This window comes from Phyllobates terribilis, unplaced genomic scaffold, assembly GCF_046119375.1.
Source record: "Phyllobates terribilis strain yellow unplaced genomic scaffold, ASM4611937v1 Scaffold_13__5_contigs__length_258822181, whole genome shotgun sequence".
NCBI lineage: Eukaryota > Metazoa > Chordata > Amphibia > Anura > Dendrobatidae > Phyllobates > Phyllobates terribilis.
The window spans coordinates 99,256,688-99,276,700 of NW_027362773.1; the positions used below are offsets into that span (position 1 = coordinate 99,256,688).

Below are 20,013 nucleotides of genomic sequence, written 5' to 3' on the forward strand. Positions count from 1 at the left end.
TCCCCTTCTCCCCAGGCAGCGGCCGGAGCCCGTCTCAACCCACCGGCAGGCGAGAGACAAGTCTGGGTGTATACAGCAGTATCAGGCTCGTGTGATTGTACCGGCGGCCGGGCTCTCGCTCACATACAGACTCGCGCTTTATACAACTCTCAATGAGGTAATGTGTGTATCAGCAAAATAAAAGTGTCCAGGCTTTATCTTTTTTTTTTTTTCTCTCCCCTTCCCCAAATAGTAGCCTGACGCCCCCCAGGGCCGTAGCCATCTTACCTGAGCTAGGTGATGCCCATTCCTCCGCTGCTACCGGGTTGCATTAACTTAATATATACTTAAATATATCTCATTTCTTACTTATTTGCACGTCCCTTTCAGCTTTAAACAGTTTAATCGACCTTAGTGCAGAACATGACTAGAAGTCACAAACAAGGAACCCAGAAGGTTACTAGGCTGCTGATTGGCTGAAGACAGCTGACCAATCAGTGCTGGTGTCATAGCGTCACACAAGAAAAGTACTGGCCCCTCCCCCCTCCGCCAAGAGGCGCGACTCCTGCGGCAGTGAACCCGTCTAGAGAAAGGAAAAACGTGGCTCGCCAACGTGGCCGGGAGCGTGGGTGGTCAGTCCTGAGCGGCGTCCTTAGTGGATGCTCCGTCCAGGTAGATTTTCAGCGCCTTCTCTTTGCGGGGGGAGTAAGTCACGCGGTGACCAGTTTTTTGCAGCCGGCTGCTTTCCTTCTTCATCAGCTCGTTCCTCTGCTCATCTGTTAATTCTATCAGATCCTCGGTTTTATCCCTGCGAAGATGCAGAAAAAAAAAAAAAGATTAGTTGTGGACCAGCATGCTTCACTCCTGAAATACTCTGTGCAACTGGTAGACCCAGCCACTTACTATGTACCTCTCAGTCTAAACCCACAAAAAAAAAGTAGACTCCTCTCCTAAAATACTTTGTGCTGCTGGAAAGCTCCTGCTTCCTCCACGGGATCAGCACACGCCTTTCCTGAAGTGCTCTGTGCTGCTGGGGAATCCCGCTTCTTTCATGTCGCATATAATGTTTACTCCTCTCCTGAAACACTCTGTACTGCTAGGAGGAGCCTGACATCACTGCACACTGCTTCCCTGAAATACTCTGTGCTGATGGGGATCCCTCCACTTCCACTATGCAACTCTTGGACTGTGACTTCCCACTGAAATACTCTGTGCTGCTCCTGTCACTAAGGCCAGAGTCACACTGTGTTTGGTCGTTAGTACATGGACCAACTGTCAGTCTCCTAGTCCATACTAAGCAGCCTCATAGGTCACTGTTGAGCTTGGGTCAGTCCATGCATGGCGGTCTGTACTTCGGACCACCAAACACTGCTTTTTTAACCCTTTGTTGCTCCCCCTCCTCACTACCTTACCTGTAAAATATCACAGCGCCGTCGTCAGAGATGTACAGAGGCCAGGCATTTAGTGTCGATACTTTCGGGTTCCAGTCTAACTCCTGATGTATCTCCAGAACGGATATGTCACAAGGAAATGTCCCCCGGCCCTGCGGAAGGTAATTGCCCAGTATCACAGTACGTAAAGTGCTTTGTGGAATTTCAGCCCTTCTGTGGTCGCAGCACAGCAGCTCTGGCCCCAGGACGGCGGCACAACTTACTTTTGCAAACTCTAAATTCTCCAGCGTTATTTCACAGAGTTCACAGATCTAGAACGGAAAAAAAAAAAAAAAGCAATTTCCCATCATCTGTCTGCGGATAATGGAAATCCGTCCAGTGTGATCCTATAACAGCGCTCACCTTCTCCCGCAGCTCCATCACGTTATTGGTCTCCAGCACGATCTCCTGGAAGGCGTCCAGCTGCAGCTGCGACGGCCGCCACCTCTTGGTGAGCAGAGAAAGCTGAGACATGGACTTCATCTTCTCACTCTCTGCCATGAGACAAAAAGAAAGCAGGTGAGGATGTGTGAAGACCGGGACCATGGTGTATAATGACCGCCACTCAACGAGTGGACCATAGTACGGATCCGGCCTGGAGACATTAGCAGCCAGGACCATGCAGACCTCATATCATAGACACAAGAAACTGAGTGCCGCAATGTCTGACCACACAGAGGGTCCAGGAGCAGGAGAACTATAGATTGTATGTCTGGTCTGGGGTCTAAATTACTATTAGGAAAGAGTCAGTCGGCTATATAAATTGGACAGGATTGGAACGCAATGCTCAGACTGGCCGGCGGCTCTCCCCACCCGACTGAGACGGCATGTATTTCTATGCAGCTGTCACGCTCAGGTGGGGCTAGCCGCTGGTCAGTCTGTGCACGGTGTTCCAATCCCCGTCCGAGTTATACGGCTCTTCCCTTAGAAGCTATTCTGGGGCCAATCATTTTTAGCGGTATGATCTGAGGTCTGAAGTCACGTCAGCAGTCTACTCAGGGGTCTGAATTATCCTCGGGGAGCATGGCTGGGCTCTGGATGGGTTTCGTTTCGGATATCGGGTTCTGATCTTAAGTCTGAATTCATTTAAGGATCTAGGGTGTTATTTTTGGGATCTGGTCTAAATTATTATTTTTTCCCTGTGTAACAAGTAATACATTTTTCAGTCGATTGTTCTAATAAGTCTGAATAGTTAAGATGACGACATTATTACCTTTAGTGATTGAACCTTCTTCCTAAGAAGGACTCCGCTAAATGGACACTTCCTAAAACTACTTGAGCGCCCCCCTAACCTTTACCATCACAATATGCGAGAAACAATATCCATCTGACAGAACACTGGGGACCCTTCCTCTATTAATGCATTAATTTATTTTACTAACTTATATAGCGCCATTAATCCACAGCACTTTACAGACATCAGCATCACATTCCCCACTGGAGCTCAATCTAAATTCCCTATCAGCAGGTCATTGGAGGAAACCGATGCAGACATAGGCACAGCATCCAGGAGTTGTTCCACGGCTCCAGCATTGCAAACCTAGTGTTAACCACTGAGCCACCATACAGTGCTAACCACAGAAAGACAACTAAAAAGGGCAAAAATGATCAGACACCCGACAGACTGTGGTCCTCTACAGTGGGAGGAACTCTTTCCTCTGGTTAATAACTGGTTACCCCCCCCCCCCCCCCCCCGTATTATATGAAGTGTCTTTAGAGACCACCCTGTCCAGATTGCAGTGAAGACTGACTACAATCTGCATATAATACTAAGTGACCCCAGACTGTGCGGTCCTTGCATTTTACCTTCCAGCACCTCTAGGAAGACTTCCCAGTTGCTTGAAATACTAATTTCATTCTCATACATGTGGTAATCTAGGAATACTGTGCCCGGATTCTTCCAAGTTTTCTTCCGTAAACGGAATCTGCAATAAAATAACCAAGTTATACGATGTGTTCAGTAACGAGGGGGCCGAGCTATGGACTGGTGGACGGCCACCTACCTGTCTATGGAGAGCTCCAGGCCACACTGCTCCCTGAGCTGAGGAATCAGCTCCTCCTTAGACTGCCGCACACTCATCCCCTTGGTGAACACTGCGTCCAGCAGGAACTTGCAAGGCTGCGAAATAAACCACAGGGTCAATATTATGCACTTCCCCTGCCATGCAAGGGGTGCAGTCGAAAGGCAATTTCGTAGACATATTCTTTGCGATTCTGCTTGCACCAAATTCGCCATTTGTGTGTAAAGCCCATCCTCTTGGCCTCAGTTGATTGCATTGGACCCAGTGTGTATTTCTGATGTATTCATGGAAAGCTTCCCTGACATATACGACTAAATTAAGGTTCAATCGCAAAGTCAGGGGTCTCGTACCTCAGGATCGTTTATCAGGAGTTGGAACACCTTCACTCTGTATTCTCCCTTCTTCAGGGCCCGGCCGAGCCGGATAGTGATCTAAACAAGAACAAAGTTATTGGTTACATCACACGTGTCACTACATGTCTGTGCGGATAATGGGACCGCTTTCTGTGGTGCTCAGCAAATGAGAACATGAGACCGGATAAGTGCAGAATACATTAATCTTTGGTGGATTGTTTAATTTATTCATACAATTTTCTAGATCTGGCCATGGTGACATCACATGATGAAAGTCCACCTGTCACCGCAGATAGAACAGAGGTATTTACAGTTTAAATTTCATCCATCGCCCAAAAACCTTATGTAGGGAACTTAGACCCTATAAAAAAAAAAATCAATCATACAGTGGGGAAAATTATTTGATACACTGACGATTTTGCAGGTTTTCCCAACTACAAAGAATTGAGAGATCTGTAATTAACATAGGTCACTTCACCTGTGAGACAGAATCTAAAAATAAAAAAACAGAAAATCACATTATATGATTCTTACATATTTCATGCAATAAAATGCAAATTAATTAAATATTTGATACAATAGAAAAAACTATTTAATAATTGGTACAGAAACCTTTGTTTGCAATTATAGAGGTCAGACGTTTCCTGTAGTTCTTCACCAGGTTTGCACACACTGCAGCAGGGATTTTGGCCCCCTCCTCCATACAGATCTTCTCCAGATCTTTCTGGTTTCGGGGCTGTCACTGGGCAACATTGAGTTTTCGCTTCAGCCAAATATTTTCTATTGGGTTCAGGTCAGGAGACTGGCTAGGCCACTCCAGGACCTTGAAATGCTTCTTACACAGCCACTCCTTAGTTGCCCTGGTTTTGTGTTTCGGGTCATTGTCATGCTGGAAGACCCAGTCACGACCCATCTTCAATGCTCTTACTGAGGGAAGGAGGTTGTTGGCCAAAATCTCACGCTATATGATCCCATCCTTCCTCCCTTCAATTCGGTGCAGTCGTCCTGTCCCCTTTGCAGAAAAGCACCCCCAAAGTATGATGTTTCCACCATGCTTCATGGTTGGGACGGTGTTCTTTGGGTTGTACTCATCCTTCTTCCTCCAAGCACGGCGAGTGGAGTTGATGACAAAAAGTTCTTTTTCGATCTCATCTGACCACATGACCTTCTCCCATGCCTCCTCTGGATCATCCAGATGGTTACTGGCAAACTTCAAACGAGCCTGGACATGTGCTGGAGTGAGCAGGGGGACCTTGCATGCCCTGCAGGATTTTAATCCATGACGATGTTGTGTGTTACTAACGGTAATGTTTGAGACTGTGGGCCCAGCTCTCTTCAGGTCATTGACCAGGTCCTCCCATGTAGTTCTGGGTTGATTCCTGACCTTTCTCAGAATCATCCTTACCCCACGAGGCAAGATCCTGCATGGAGCTCCAGACCGAGGAAGATTGACAGTCATCTTGTGTTTCTTCCATTTTCTAATAATTGTGTTAACAGTTGTTGCCTTCTCACCAAGCTGCTTGCCTATTGTCCTGAAGCTCATCCCAGCCTTATGCAGGTCTACAATTTTGTCCCTGGTGTCCTTAGACAGCTCTTTGGTCTTGGCCATGGTGGAGAGGTTGGAGTGTGTGGACAGGTGTTTTTTATACAGGTAACGAGTTCAAAACAGGTGCAATTAATGCAAGTAATGAGTGCAGAGTAGAAGGGCTTCTTAAATAAGCTAGAATTCTTCCTGGTTGGTAGGTGATCAAATACTTATTTCATGCAATAAAATGCAATTCAACCCCTTCCCAAAATGAGCCGTACATATACTGCTCTGCGGGAGCGGTGTTCCGGCAATGTACAGTATATGTACAGCGCAGTGATCACGCGGGCTCACGCTGAGCGCCGCCGTGATCACATGGGGGTGTCAGCTCTATGTGAGAGCTGACCCACCGCAGCAACAGCCACGATCGGTGCTAGCACCGACTACTGGCGCTTAACCCCTGGGATGCCGCTGTAAATAGTGAAACATCGTCGGGCATCGCAAAGGGAGTGGGCTCCCTCTCTGCTTCCATCAGCACCGCGTTGTGCTGATGGTCTGCATAGTTACCTCCGGTCCCAAGATGGCAGCTGGGTCCTTCAAGGAGGTGGCTGCTCAGAGTAGGAGCAGACACGCCTACTTCCTGCCTGTCAAAAGTTGATCAGATGCTCTGCGATCAGGGCAGAGAAAGTTGATGTCCCATAGTGGGACAATAAACAAAAGTTAAATAAAAGTTAATAAAAATTATAAAAAAAAAAATAATTATGAATCCAATAAATATATTTATCTGTGTAAAAATATTATTTGGTATCGCCGCGTTCGGAACAACCCGACCTGTAAAACTGTCCTACTAGTTAACCCCTTCAGTGAACACCGTAAAAAAAAAAACAAAAAAAAAAAAACAACAGGGCAAAAAACGATGCTTTATCATCATACCACCAAACAAAATGTGGAATAAAATGCGATCAAAAAGATGCATGTAAATAAAAATAGTACCACTAAAAATAGTCATCTTATCCTGCAAAAGACAAGCCACCATACAGCTCCATCAGCGGAAAAATAAAATAGTTACAGTTTTCAGAATAAACCAATACAAAATTATTTATTCTATAGAATAGGTTGTGTTGTGTAAAACCGCCAAAACATAAAAATAACAATATAAATGTAGTATCGCTGCAAACGACTGACCCGAAGAATAACTCTGCCTTATCAATTTTACCACAAGCGAACGGCATAAAAAAAAAAAAATCCCCAAAAAAACAATTTCTGAATTGTTGGTTTTTGTTCATTCTACCTCCCAAAAAAACGGAATAGAAAGCGATCAAAAAAATGTCATGTGCCTGAAAATGATACCAATAAAAACGTCAAATCGTCCCGCAAAAAACAAGCTGTCACCTGACTCTGTCGGCCGAAATATGGAAAAATTATAGCTATCAAAATATGGCAATGCAAAAACTTGTTTTTACAATAAAAAACAATTTTTAGTGTGTGACAGCTGTCAATCATAAAAACCCGATATAAATCTGGTATCACTGTAATAGCACCGACCCGAAGAATAAAGTCGTCTAATCACTTATACCGCACGAGGAACAGCGTAAAAAATAAATAAAACCTGCTGATTTGTTCATTCTGCGTCCCAAAGATCGCAGTATGGCTCAGCTCACATTTATCCTGCGCTCTGCGCTGAGCGATTACACCGGGGTTTCCGTGTAAATCTGTGAAATACGTGATTCAGACGGAAGCCCCAGCGGAAGATTCCCTGTAATGAGGCAGATGGAGGCACTGTGGACGCCATCTGGCCTATGATCCGGCGGTGTTCATCTTTTTATTTGGCGTGCATAAAAGTGCTGTCGGCCACAGTTTTATGCACTTCTGAAAAGAAGGTCGACGCTGAAAAGAGGCCAGACGGAGTCCAGAGTAACTCTGCTGCCTCATTATAGTGAATGGATCCATCAGGGGGTTTCATCTGAATCACATCCCTCGGAGATTTAGATGGATGCCCCGATATAAGTGCTCAGCATAGCGAGCCGGATAAATGTGATCCCAAATGCTATGTAAAATGTTCCAAATAAAAGCTTTAGTTCCATTCACAAAAAAGCAAGTCCCCACTCAGATATGTCATCTGTCAAAGGAAATATAGGGGCTTCCACGTTACTGGTAGCACAAAGGCTCTAGAAAAATGCAATGGCTCTTCGCCCTCCAAAACAAATCCAGCGCTCCCAAATCCCCCCCCCCCTTCTGAGCTCCAGTGTGAGTAAACCGCAGTTAGCGTCCACATGTTTGACATTCATGTAACGATGAGAGCCCGACTAATTTATGGGTGCATGTCTCCAGAAGCACGAGCTGTGCACAGCGTACTGGTCACCGCAGCGTACTGGTCACCGCAGCGTACTGGTCACCGCAGCGTACTGGTCACCGCAGCGGCAGTTGGTAATCTTCACTTAGCAACATCCACTACTGCTTGTTTCTGAAAAAGACCCATGGAGTCAAAATAGTCATTATAAAGGGGTATAATTTCCAAATTGGGGTTACTTGAGGGGAAATTCTGCTCTTCTTGCACTTAAGGGCTCTGTAAATGGAGTCCGCAAACTATTCTAGAAAAATCTGCGCTCCAGGAGACAAAAAGCGCTCCATCAGTCCAGAGTCTCACCGTATGGCTAACCAGTACTACACAGCCACATATGGGGTATTTCTACATTCAGCAGAAAATGTGTGACAAATTTTGGTGCTATTTTTACCCATTTCCCAGTGTGAAAATATAAAATCTGTGGCTAAAACAAAATTTTGGTGGTAAAAATGTAATTATTCTCTTTCTTCACCTCCCAATGGTATAAAATACTGTGACACACCTGTGGTGTCAATAATATGATCACTGCACCCCTAGATGAATTCATTGAGAAGTGTAGTTTGTAAAATGTGGTCACTTATGGGTGGGTGGTGTGTGCGGCTGATCTAGGGGGCTCTACCAATGTGACATGGCACCTTAAAACCAGTTCAGCAAAATCGAACTCCAAAATGGAGCTTCCTCCCTTCTGAGCTTTGCACTATCCCTCAAAAGTAGTTTTCGACCACATATCGGGTATCTGCATACTCAGGAGAAATTGCACAACAAATTTTGGGGGTCCATTTTCCCGTTACCTTTGTGAAAATGCAAAATTTGGGGCTAAAAAAAAAAAACAATATTGAGGGAAAAATTTGATTTTTTATTTTTTTTTATTTTCACAGCTTAACGTTATAAAACTTCCGTGAAGCACCTGGGGGTTCAAGGTGCTCACCACACATCTAGATACAGTGCATTGTGAAAGTATTTGGCCCCCTTGAAATTTCTACCTTTTGCCACATTTCTGGCTTCAAACAAAGATATAAAATTCAATTTTTTTGGGAAGAATCAACAACAAGTGGGACACAATCATGAAGTGGAACGAAATTTATTGGATATTTTAAACTTTAAAAACTGAAAAATTGGGCGTACAATATTATTCAGCCCCTTTACTTTCAGTGCAGCAAACTCACTCCAGAAGTTCAGTGAGGATCTCTGAAGGATCCAATGTTGTCCTAAATGACTGGTAATGATAAATATAATCCACCTGTGTGTAATCAAGTCTCTGTATAAATGCACCTGCTCTGTGATAGTCTCAGGGTTCTGTTTCAAGTGCAGAGAGCATCATGAAGACCAAGGAACACACCAGGCAGGTCCGAGATACTGTTGTGGCGAAGTTCAAAGCCAGATTTGGATACAAAAAGATTTCCCAAGTTTTAAACATCTCAAGGAGCACTGTGCAAGCGATCATATTGAAATGGAAGGAGTATCAGACCACTGAAAATCTACCAAGACCCGGCCGTCCCTCTAAACTTTCATCTCGAACAAGGAGAAGACTGATCAGAGATGCAGCCAAAAGGCCCATGATCACTCTGGATGAACTGCAGAGATCTAGACCTGAGGTGGGAGAGTCTGTCCATAGGACAACAATCAGTCGTACACTGCACAAATGTGGCCTTTATGGAAGAGTGGCAAGAAGAAAGCCATTTCTCAAAGATATCCATAAAAAGTCTCGTTTGAAGTTTGCCACAAGCCACCTGGGAGACACACCAAACATGTGGAATAAGGTGCTCTGGTCAGATGAAACCAAAATCAAACTTTTTGGCCACAATGCAAAACGATATGTTTGGCGTAAAAGCAACACAGCTCATCAACCTCAAAACACCATCCCCACTGTCAAACATGGTGGTGGAAGCATCATGGTTTGGGCCTGATTTTCTTCAGCAGGGACAGGGAAGATGGTTAAAATTGACGGGAAGATGGACAGAGCCAAATACAGGACCATTCTGGAAGAAAACCTGTTGGAATCTGCAAAAGACCTGAGACTGGGACGGAGATTTATTTTCCAACAAGACAATGTTCCCAAACAAAGCAAAATCTACAATGGAATGATTCAAAAATAAACGTATCCAGGTGTTAGAATGACCAAGTCAAAGTCCAGACCTGAATCCAATCGAGAATCTGTGGAAAGAGCTGAAAACTGCTGTTCACAAACGCCCTCCATCCAACCTCAATGAGCTCGAGCTGTTTTGCAAGGAAGAATGGGCAAGAATTTCAGCTTCTCGATGTGCAAAACTGATAGAGACATACCCCAAGAGACTTGCAGCTGTAATCGCAGCAAAACGTGGGCTACAAAGTATTAACTCAAGGGGGCCGAATAATATTGCATGCCCCACTTTTCAGTTAATTTTTTTAAAAAGTTTAAAATATCCAATAAATTTCGTTCCACTTCACGATTGTGTCCCACTTTTTGATTCTTCCCCCCAAAAAATAGAATTTTATATCTTTATGTTTGAAGCCAGAAATGTGGCAAAAGATAGAAAAGTTCAAGGGGGCCAAATACTTTCACAAGGCACTGCAAGTTCCCTGAGGAGGTCTAGTTTCCAAAAGGGTGTCACTTGTGGGGTGTTCCCACTGTTTAGGCACATCAGTGGCTCTCCAAACGCAACATGGCGTCTGCTAATTATTCAAGAAAATTTTGCATTGAAAAAGTCAAATGGTGCTCCTTCCCTTCCGAACCCTGCCGTGCGACCAAACAGTGGTTTTCCTCCACATATGGGGTATCGGCTTACTCAGGAGAAATTGCACAACAAGTTGCATGGTGCAATTTCTCCTGATGCCCTTATGAAAATGTAAAACATGGGGCTAAAAACATTTGTGTGGGAAAAATGTGATTTTTTTTTTTTTATTATTTTCATGGCTCAACATTATAAACAATAGTCCAATAGAGAGGAGATGATGAAAAGCTGCACTCACCGTTTTTGTAAAAATAAGAGTCCTTTATTTCATATTCGGATAAAATGAATGGAAAGCAGGGAGTGCGGGGAGGTCTGGGGGTCCAAGTGCTAGTTAGAGCGTGAAACAGCTGTCGTCCACCTTCTCCCCGCACTCCCTGCTTTCCATTCATTTTATCCGAATATGAAATAAAGGACTCTTATTTTTACAAAAACGGGGAGTGCAGCTTTTCATCATCTCCTCTCTATTGGACTATTGTTTCTGCATTTTAAAGCTGGCACCGCAAGTTTATGCGATGTGTATTTGCCGTTAAGATTTAGGTGCGGTCATTATGCATTTAGAAGGTGGTGCAGGCTCATTCTCCATTTATCAACATTATAAACTTCTGTGAAGCACCTGGGGGTTCAAGGTGCTCACTACACATCTATGCAAGTTCCTTGAGGGGTCTAGTTTCCAAAATGGTGTCATTTGTGTGTGTGTGTGGGGGGGGGGGGGGTTCACTGTTTAGGCACATCAGGGTCTCTCCAAAGCCGACATGGCGTCCGCTAATTATGCCAGCAAATTTTACATTCAAAAAGTCAAATGGCGCTCCCGAGCCCTGCGCCCAAACAGTGTTTTTCCCCCACATGTGGGGCATCAGCGTGATCAGGAGAAATTGCACAACAAATTTTGAGGTCCATTTTCACCTGTTACCCTTGTGAAAATAAAAATTGGGTCTAAAGTAATATTATTGAGAAAAAAAAGTTTATTTTTTTCCTTCCACATTGCAAAAATTCTTGTGAAGCACCTGAAGGGTTAATAAACTTCTTGAATGTGGTTTTGAGCACCTTGAGGAGTGCAGTTTTTAGAATGGTGTCATTTTTGGGTATTTTCTGCATATAGACCCCTCAAAGTCACTTCAAATGTGATGTGGTCCCTAAAATAAATGGTTTTGTAAATTTTGTTGTAAAAATAATAAAAAAAAAAATAAAAAAAAACGCTGGTCAACTTTTAACCCTTATAACGTCCTAAATTTTTTTTTTTGTCTCTAGGTTTCCAAAATTGTGCTGATGTAAAGCAGACATGTGGGAAATGTTATTTATTAACTATTTTGTGTTACATATCTCTCTGATTTAAGGGCATGACAATTCAAAGTTTGAAAATTGCAAAATTTTCATAATTTTTGCCAAATTTCAGATTTTTCCACAAAAACACCAGTCATATCAAATAAATTTTACCACTATCATGAAGTACAATATGTCACGAAAAAACATTCTCCGTATCAGGGGGATCCGTTGAAGTGTTCTAGAGGTATTACCTCATAGTGACACTGGTCAGAATTCAAAAGATTGGCCTGGTCAGGAAGGTGAAAACAGGCTTCGGGGTGAAAGGGTTAATTATTTAGAAATCATACAATGTGACTTTCTGGTTTTTATTTTTAGATTCTGTCTCACACAGTTGAAGTGTACCTACGATAATAATTACAGACTTCTCCATTCTTTGTAGGTGGGAAAACGTGCAAAATTGGCAGTGTATCAAATACTTATTTTCCCCACTGTACTTGTAGAATAAAGTGGGTTAATTAGCTCTTTGGGGGTGACTGACTTCATACCGACTGCTCTATAAAATACCTTGTTGTCATCAGAAAAGGAGGAGAGTGTTTCGTTGAGGCGGACGCTTTCGAACTCCTGGTTGCTGGCATAAACGCGGAAGACTTTAAACTGGGAGGATGAGACCCCCACGAAAGGCTCCAGCTGCTGTTTGAAAGCAGAGAGGGTGATTCTTTTATCTACATTCACCATTAAACCTGTAGGAAAGAGAATTGGATCAGATGGCAGCCGGCAAGAAAAATTCCCAAGGAGTCTTAATGGGAAACTGAACTCTTCCTCCGTAGAAAGAGAATCTGCACTCAGATATCACCAAGGAGGCTCCATACTTAGCTCAGCCCTTTATACCTTCTAATACAAGGGAAAAAAATATTAGAAAAACTTACATTTTTGTCCATCCCCAGACCCTTCCTCCCCAGAATGCATCTCCACTCTGAAATACATGTACTGGGCCTCCCCCCGGCTTTTCCCACTCTCGTCGTATTCGCTGTCCGTCCCGGAGTCCTCTTCGGCCGTGTCCCACGTTTCCTTCTTTCCTTCATTGGCTTTGGACCTCCGGCTGCTGGTGATACTGTGAGAGTCCAGCCCATTTGCCAGAGGGATGGGGGCATTGTCCGCATTACACAGAGTGTCGCTACTATGGCTTGAGCTAAGAATATCACTGTCCACCGAGCTGGTGCTCCGATCATTATTAATATCAGAGTCCGACCGCTCTTCTGATGGAAAATTGTTTTCAGGGTCAGATGATGGGAGAATCCGATTCTCCAGTTCTCTGTTGTCGGCTGACCCTGAGGAATCCGCTTCGTTCAGCGGAGAGTCAATGTTTTCGAAGTCGCTGCCCTCCGTGCTCTTACTGCTGTCCCCGTTGCTGCTCTCTTCCTGCTGCTGGAGAGAGAGACACTTCAGCTTTTCAGTGCTTTCCTCCAAAATGGCCTCCACGGACTTGCTGCTTTCTTGCTCACAAAAGTCGCTCTGCTGCACGGCATCCCTTCCTGGCTTAGGACACGAGGAGCGGCCGGCCTGGTGGCCCGGGGCGTGCTCGGGTAATGAAACGTACAGTCTGATGGTGTTGGCGTGACGGTCTAGGAGCTTCCAGAGATGAGAATCTGGAAACTGCAGCTGATGGTCGGTGGAGTCCGAGCTTTCTACAAAGACCTGCAACGAAAAGTCAGAACAGATGGGAAAGTTTTTGTTTCTATCTGCGCTGCCGATTTAATTAGATGTACAGTGCCTACAAGTAGTATTCAACCCCCTGCAAATTTAGCTGGTTGACACATGCAGAATTAACTTGGCATTGTGACATTTGTACTGTAGATCAGCCTGGAAGTGGGAAATGCACTGCAGCAAATTTTGTTTGTTTTTTTGTTTTGTTTTTTCTTTTTTAAAACATAAAAAGTTAATTCAGAGTGTCATTTATTATTCAACCCCTCAAATCACAAGAATTCTGTTTGGTCCCCCTAAAGTATTAAGAAGTAGTTCAGGCACCAAGAATAATGAGCTTCACATGTGTGGATTAAAGATCTCTTTTGCCAGCCTTTTCTGACTATTTAAGACCCTCCCCAAACTTGTGAACAGCACTCAGACATGGTCAACATGGGAAAGACAAAGGAGCATTCCAAGGCCATCAGAGACAAGATCGTGGAGGGTCACAAGGCTGGCAAGGGGTACAAAACCCTTTCCAAGGAGTTGGGCCTACCTGTCTCCACTGTTGGGAGCATCATCCGTAAGTGGAAGGCTTATGGAACTACTGTTAGCCTTCCACGGCCAGGACAGCCTGTGAAAGTGTCCTCCCGTGCCGAGGCCAGGCTTGTCCGAAGAGTCAAGGCTAACCCAAGGACAACAAGGAAGGAGCTCCGGGAAGATCTCATGGCAGTGGGGACATTGGTTTCAGTCAATACCATAAGTAACGTACTCCACCGCAATGGTCTCCGTTCCAGACGAGCCCGTAAGGTACCTTTACTTTCAAAGCGTCATGTCAAGGCTCGTCTACAGTTTGCTCATGATCACTTGGAGGACTCTGAGACAGACTGGTTCAAGGTTCTATGGTCTGATGAGACCAAGATCGAGATCTTTGGTGCCAACCACACATGTGACGTTTGGAGACTGGATGGCACTGCATACGACCCCAAGAATACCATCCCTACAGTCAAGCATGGTGGTGGCAGCATCATGCTGTGGGGCTGTTTCTCAGCCAAGGGGCCTGGCCATCTGGTCCGCATCCATGGGAAGATGGATAGCACGGCCTACCTGGAGATTTTGGCCAAGAACCTCCGCTCCTCCATCAAGGATCTTAAGATGGGTCGTAATTTCATCTTCCAACAAGACAACGACCCAAAGCACACAGCCAAGAAAACCAAGGCCTGGTTCAAGAGGGAAAAAGTCAAGGTGTTGGAGTGGCCTAGTCAGTCTCCTGACCTTAACCCAATTGAAAACTTGTGGAAGGAGCTCAAGAATAAAGTCCACATGAGACACCCAAAGAACCTAGATAACTTGGAGAAGATCTGCATGGAGGAGTGGGCCAAGATAACTCCACAGACCTGTGCCGGCCTGATCAGGTCTTATAAAAGACGATTATTAGCTGTAATTGCAAACAAGGGTTATTCCACAAAATATTAAACATAGGGGTTGTATAATAATTGACCCACACTTTTATGTTTAAAATTTAATAAAATTCAACTGAGCAACATAACTTTTTGGTTTGTAAGATTTATGCTTCTGTTCATAAAACCTACTCTCGTTTGCAGTTTGAAGGCTCTAACTTATTTGCATCTTATCAAACCAGCTAAATCTGCAGGGGGTTGAATACTACTTGTAGGCACTGTATGTAAAGCAATGCAAAGATGCAATATTATCCTCTATTCCATGATGAATGAAAGGGGTGCTGTGCTTTATGGAGTGTAAAGCCCTCGTTCTTTGCTTTGGGGTTATTCCCACAGTAAGACTCAACTGATAAAGACACTAATAAATGTAATCTCTGATCATGGTGGAAATGCTTCAAGTTTCACATCTAAATAGAATCGTTGCAAATCGATTCACAGGAGCCGTCCATCAGTCACGTCAGTAATCTGTGGCCTCCGAGCCCTGAAAACTGCCCCTGACGTGACTGCATGTGCGGCTCTTCTTTTTATTAGCCGGACAGGGGAAAAGTTATCATTTCGACAAGACAAGTGAAGTCGCACCAGGTCGGATAAGAAGCAGCAGCCGTGGACGCCATCACGTCACAGGTGGTTTCCAGGGCTCCCATCCACTAGACATAGATTACTGACCTGACCAATGGACCAGACTCAGTATCTCAGGTCCCTCTAAGACTCACCTTATTGCTTCTGAAGAATCCTTCAGCCTTGAGCGTCTTATTGGGCACGCTGAGGAGCCGCAGGTCATTGTAACAGCGCTCCAGAACCACCCGCATGTGTTCAGGCGGCAAATCTATGCTCTGCAATACAGGAGCGTCACAAGGTTTAAATACAAATATGATTTATAAATTACATCATTTATACAAAGTTCCAGCGTTCTGGTATTTTCAGCAGTGCGAACGCTGGTTACTAATAGGACACACGGTTCTGCAGAAACATCTGGAAGAATCTAATAGATTAATGCAGACGACATTTTATCACAAATGATAAAAAAAAAAACAAGAGCGACTTGTACTCAACACAACCTTGGAGATTAGCTGCTTAAACTCCTGGATGGTTTGACTGAGATAGGCGCGAACACTGACTGGAGGAGCGATGGTTTCCGTCTTCAAGTCAACCACATAGACCTTCACCATCACCTCTGAAGACAAGACAGAAAAGGCCGTAAGTACGGACATGGCGGACTGGTCAAGTTTGCTGTATATACAGTTATATGAAAAAGTTTGGGCACCCCTATTAATCTTAAGCTTAATGTTTTATAAAAATTGGTGTTTTTGCAACAGCTATTTCAGTTTGATATATGTAATAACTGTTGGACACAGTAATGTTTCTGCCTTGAAATTAGGTTTATTGTACTAACAGAAAATGTGCAATCTGCATTCAAACAAAATTTGACAGGTGCATAAGTATGGGCACCTCACCAGAAAAGTGACATTAATATTTAGTAGATCCTCCTTTTGCAAAAATAACAGCCTCTAGTCGCTTCCTGTAGCTTTTAATGAGTTCCTGGATCCTGGATGAAGGTATTTTTGACCATTCCTCTTTACAAAACAATTTCAGTTCAGTTAAGTTTGATGGTCGCCGAGCATGGACAGCCCTCTTCAAATGATCCCACAGATGTTCAATGATATTCAGGTCTGGGGACTGGGATGGCCATTCCAGAACATTGTAATTGTTCCTCTGCATGAATGCCTGAGTAGATTTGGAGCGGTGTTTTGGATCATTGTCTTGCTGAAAGATCCATCCCCTGATCCCCTGCGTAACTTCAACTTTGTCACTGATTCTTGAACATTATTGTCAAGAATCTGCTGATACTGAGTGGAATCCATGCGTCCCTCAACTTTAACAAGATTCCCAGTGCCGGCATTGGCCACACAGCCCCAAAGCATGATGGAACCTCCACCAAATTTTACTGTGGGTAGCAAGTGTTTTTCTTGGAATGCTGTGTTTTTTTACCGCCATGCATAACGACTTTTTGTATGACCAAACAACTCAATCTTGGTTTCATCAGTCCACAGGACCTTCTTCCAAAAAGAAATTGGCTTCTCCAAATGTGCTTTTGCATACCTCACCGACTTTGTTTGTGGCGTGCTTGCAGAAAAGGCGTCTTTCGCATCACTCTCCCATACAGCTTCTCCTTGTGCAAAGTGCGTTGTATAGTTGACCGATGCACAGTGACACCATCTGCAGCAAGTTGATGCTGCAGCTCTCTGGAGGTGGTCTGAGGATTGTCCTTGACTGATCTCACCATTCTTCTTCTCTGCCTTTCTGATGTTTTTCTTGGCCTGCCACTTCTGGCCTTAACAAGAACTGTCCCTGTGTTCTTCCATTTCCTTACTATGTTCCTCACAGTGGAAACTGACAGGTTAAATCTCTGAGACAGCTTTTTGTATCCTTCCCCTGAACAACTATGTTGAATAATCTTTGTTTTCAGATCATTTGACAGTTGTTTTGAGGAGCCCATGATGCCACTCTTCAGAGGAGATTCAAACAGGAGAACAACTTGCAAGTGGCCACTTTAAGTAGCTTTTCTCATGATTGCATACACCTGGCTATGAAGTTCAAAGCTCAATGAGGTTACAAAACCAAAAAAAGTGCTTTAGTAAGTCAGTAAAAAGTAGGTAGGAGTATTTAAAACAAGAAAATGATAAGGGTGCCCATACTTATGCACCTGTCAAATTTTGTTTGAATGCAGATTGCACATTTTCTGTTAGTACAATAAACCTCATTTCAAGGCAGAAACATTACTGTGTCCAACATTTATTACATATATCAAACTGAAATAGCTGTTGCAAAAACACCAATTTTTATAAAACATTAAGCTTAAGATTAATAGGGGTGCCCAAACTTTTTCATATGACTGTACATAGAAGAGACATGTCATTTTTTTCCCGGCTGTATGGCGATCAAAGCCTTGTAGAAAGAAAAACCTTGCAATATGAACAGCAATGTGAAATTCCCACTGAAATCAATAGGAAGCATATTCATTATTGGAAGTAGTTATTTTCTTATGCAGATTTTGAAGAGGATTTGCTTCTAAAAATCTGTGTGTATATCCACCATAATATATTGATGACCCCCATCAAACAGCCGTGCAGGATGCAAAGAGAGGAACACTGCAGCACCACACAATGTTTATTGGCTGCTGCAGCCACAATGACAGCGCTGCAGCCAATCACAGAGCTCAGCGACTCTGCCTGTATTTTCAGCATGAGCCGCTAAACTCACAGCCTGGCGGCAGAGCTCCTACCACTCACCTCCGGGTTTATAAGACTGGAAAACTTGGTCCGGCCGCTTGGTTTCCAAGAGGAGATCAAACATGTAGGAGGACTTGACACCACCGAGCAGGAGCCCCATTGGCCGATCTTCCTCATCCTCATAAGACCGCTCTAAATAATCGTGAAACTCGTCGTATTTCACCAACCGGCAACAGTCGAGGGAAACGACGCCCTCCAAGTCCATTATCTGGAACAGTCATGGTCAGAGCACCAATCAGCACAGGTATGGGACATCGGTGACAAGCTAGTTTTTTTTCCTTTTGCTTAGTTAAAAAGGGAAAAGTCTGGTAAAAACCCAATGATCAGGCTTCCTGCCGCTCTGATAAATAATGTCTTAGCTAGGAATCTTGCAATTCAGGCAGCCATATAGTAACAGCGGATACGGCCTGAGGCCGGATCTGTACTTTCTGGCACAGAACCGACATAGTCACTCTGGATCCAGAGTGTGAGACACATAGTGATGTGCACAGCTAATACTTTGGGGTTTGGAGACAAGATGGCAGATTATTCTGCAGCCATCTCTTGGATTTTATTTTATTTTTTTTTAAATACATTAGGCCTCATTCATTCGTCTGATTTTTTTTTGCATACGAGGAGTTTGGACCGAGTTTGAACCAATTTTTTCGTAGGTGTAGAAAAAAAACCCCAAAAAAAACAATTTCATCACCTTCTCCTTTCTGACAGTCTGTGAAAATCGTACCACTCTCAGATATCATCCGAGTGCAGTCTGATTATTTCATGAACCCATTGACTTGCATGGCCGATTTTGATGTGACCCTCGAATCAAAACTGGACATGTCTCCGTCCAAGAAAAAGAAAAAAAAAAAAATTCGGACATGTGAATGGGTCCATAGAAAATCATAGGTACGAGTGCTCTCCGTGGAAATCATGGAAAGCACGCTACACAAAAAAAAAAGGACGTCTGAATAAGGCTTATAATAGGGGACATCAAACATCCTGGTGTTCCGGGTTTATCTGTAATGCACGGTTATTTTTTCCTCCAGCGTTATTCTTAGGTGATCCACTGTCTGATGAAAAGCTGAATATAATGGACCCTGATTAATTTGCTACTAGTTTGCAGTGAGATAAACATGACAGGGGGATAAACTCTGCAAATAGTGAAGGCTTGTGGAAAATATTGCTCCCCCTAAACATTGAGGGGATTTCTGGCTTAAAAAAGACCTCAGGGAACAATGCAATCCATAATACCTTGTAGGCAATCTCCACGGCTTCCATCATGGTCTTGTCCTTGTGCACTTCCAGCTTATTCTCCAGCAGGATGTGTTTGACCGGATGCATGCAGAAAAGCTTCAGCTGGAAGAGAGCAGCACTTCACACACTGACCGGCCAGAGCTCCAGCCCCGCAGATAGGCGCCTACTTACCTTACAGGTATTGCGCTCGATCTCCCGCAGACGCTTCTCCTCCTCCTCCTGTTCTTTCTCTTTCTGCACCAGATTCTTTATGTGCTCTGGAAATTCTGTTGTGTCCAGAAACTCTAGAAAGTAAAGCACAAGACTGATCTTCCAGCGTTATGTATTTATTCATTATTTCAGATCATCATTGTACATATTGGGTCTCACACTGATCTTTGCTGGACTGTGGCTAATTATCTATAATTATTATACAGGGAATTCTGGTAGATATGGGGAGGCGACAAGAGGCTACATTGCTCTTCATTTGACGCAAACCACTTATCTGGAAGTACAATTATACTCCAGAGCAGCACTCACAATTCTGCTGCTTGCTACTGTAAATAGTCAGAGGTAACTGTTATGCAAAGAAGCTGAAAGCTGCACTCACCGTTTTTTAAAACAGATATTCCTTTATTTCATGTGTTGAATAAAAAATCAGTGGAAGGCAGGGAGTGCGGGGAGGAGAGACAGGCGACAGCCGTTTCGCTCTGTAAATAGCGCTTCTGCTACCTGCATCTGGATC

General features: G+C 43.9%; 1 protein-coding gene across 5 annotated transcripts in view; it reads right to left on the reverse strand.

Moving 5' to 3' along the window:
* Positions 1-20,013, reverse strand: part of USP47 (ubiquitin specific peptidase 47) — a 43,908-nt gene continuing 23,895 nt past the window's right edge. For all 5 annotated transcript variants that reach the window (XM_073658295.1, XM_073658293.1, XM_073658294.1 and 2 more), the window contains 14 exons: positions 19,461-19,573; positions 19,287-19,391; positions 18,057-18,264; positions 15,825-15,940; positions 15,480-15,599; positions 12,553-13,321; positions 12,191-12,366; positions 3,781-3,861; positions 3,413-3,528; positions 3,216-3,334; positions 1,773-1,903; positions 1,634-1,681; positions 1,392-1,522; positions 1-787 (listed from right to left, as the gene is read on the reverse strand). In XM_073658295.1, coding sequence (XP_073514396.1) covers positions 613-787; positions 1,392-1,522; positions 1,634-1,681; positions 1,773-1,903; positions 3,216-3,334; positions 3,413-3,528; positions 3,781-3,861; positions 12,191-12,366; positions 12,553-13,321; positions 15,480-15,599; positions 15,825-15,940; positions 18,057-18,264; positions 19,287-19,391; positions 19,461-19,573 — 2,408 coding nt within the window. In that variant the 3' untranslated portion in view covers positions 1-612. The remainder of the gene's footprint in view (positions 788-1,391; positions 1,523-1,633; positions 1,682-1,772; positions 1,904-3,215; positions 3,335-3,412; positions 3,529-3,780; positions 3,862-12,190; positions 12,367-12,552; positions 13,322-15,479; positions 15,600-15,824; positions 15,941-18,056; positions 18,265-19,286; positions 19,392-19,460; positions 19,574-20,013) is intronic.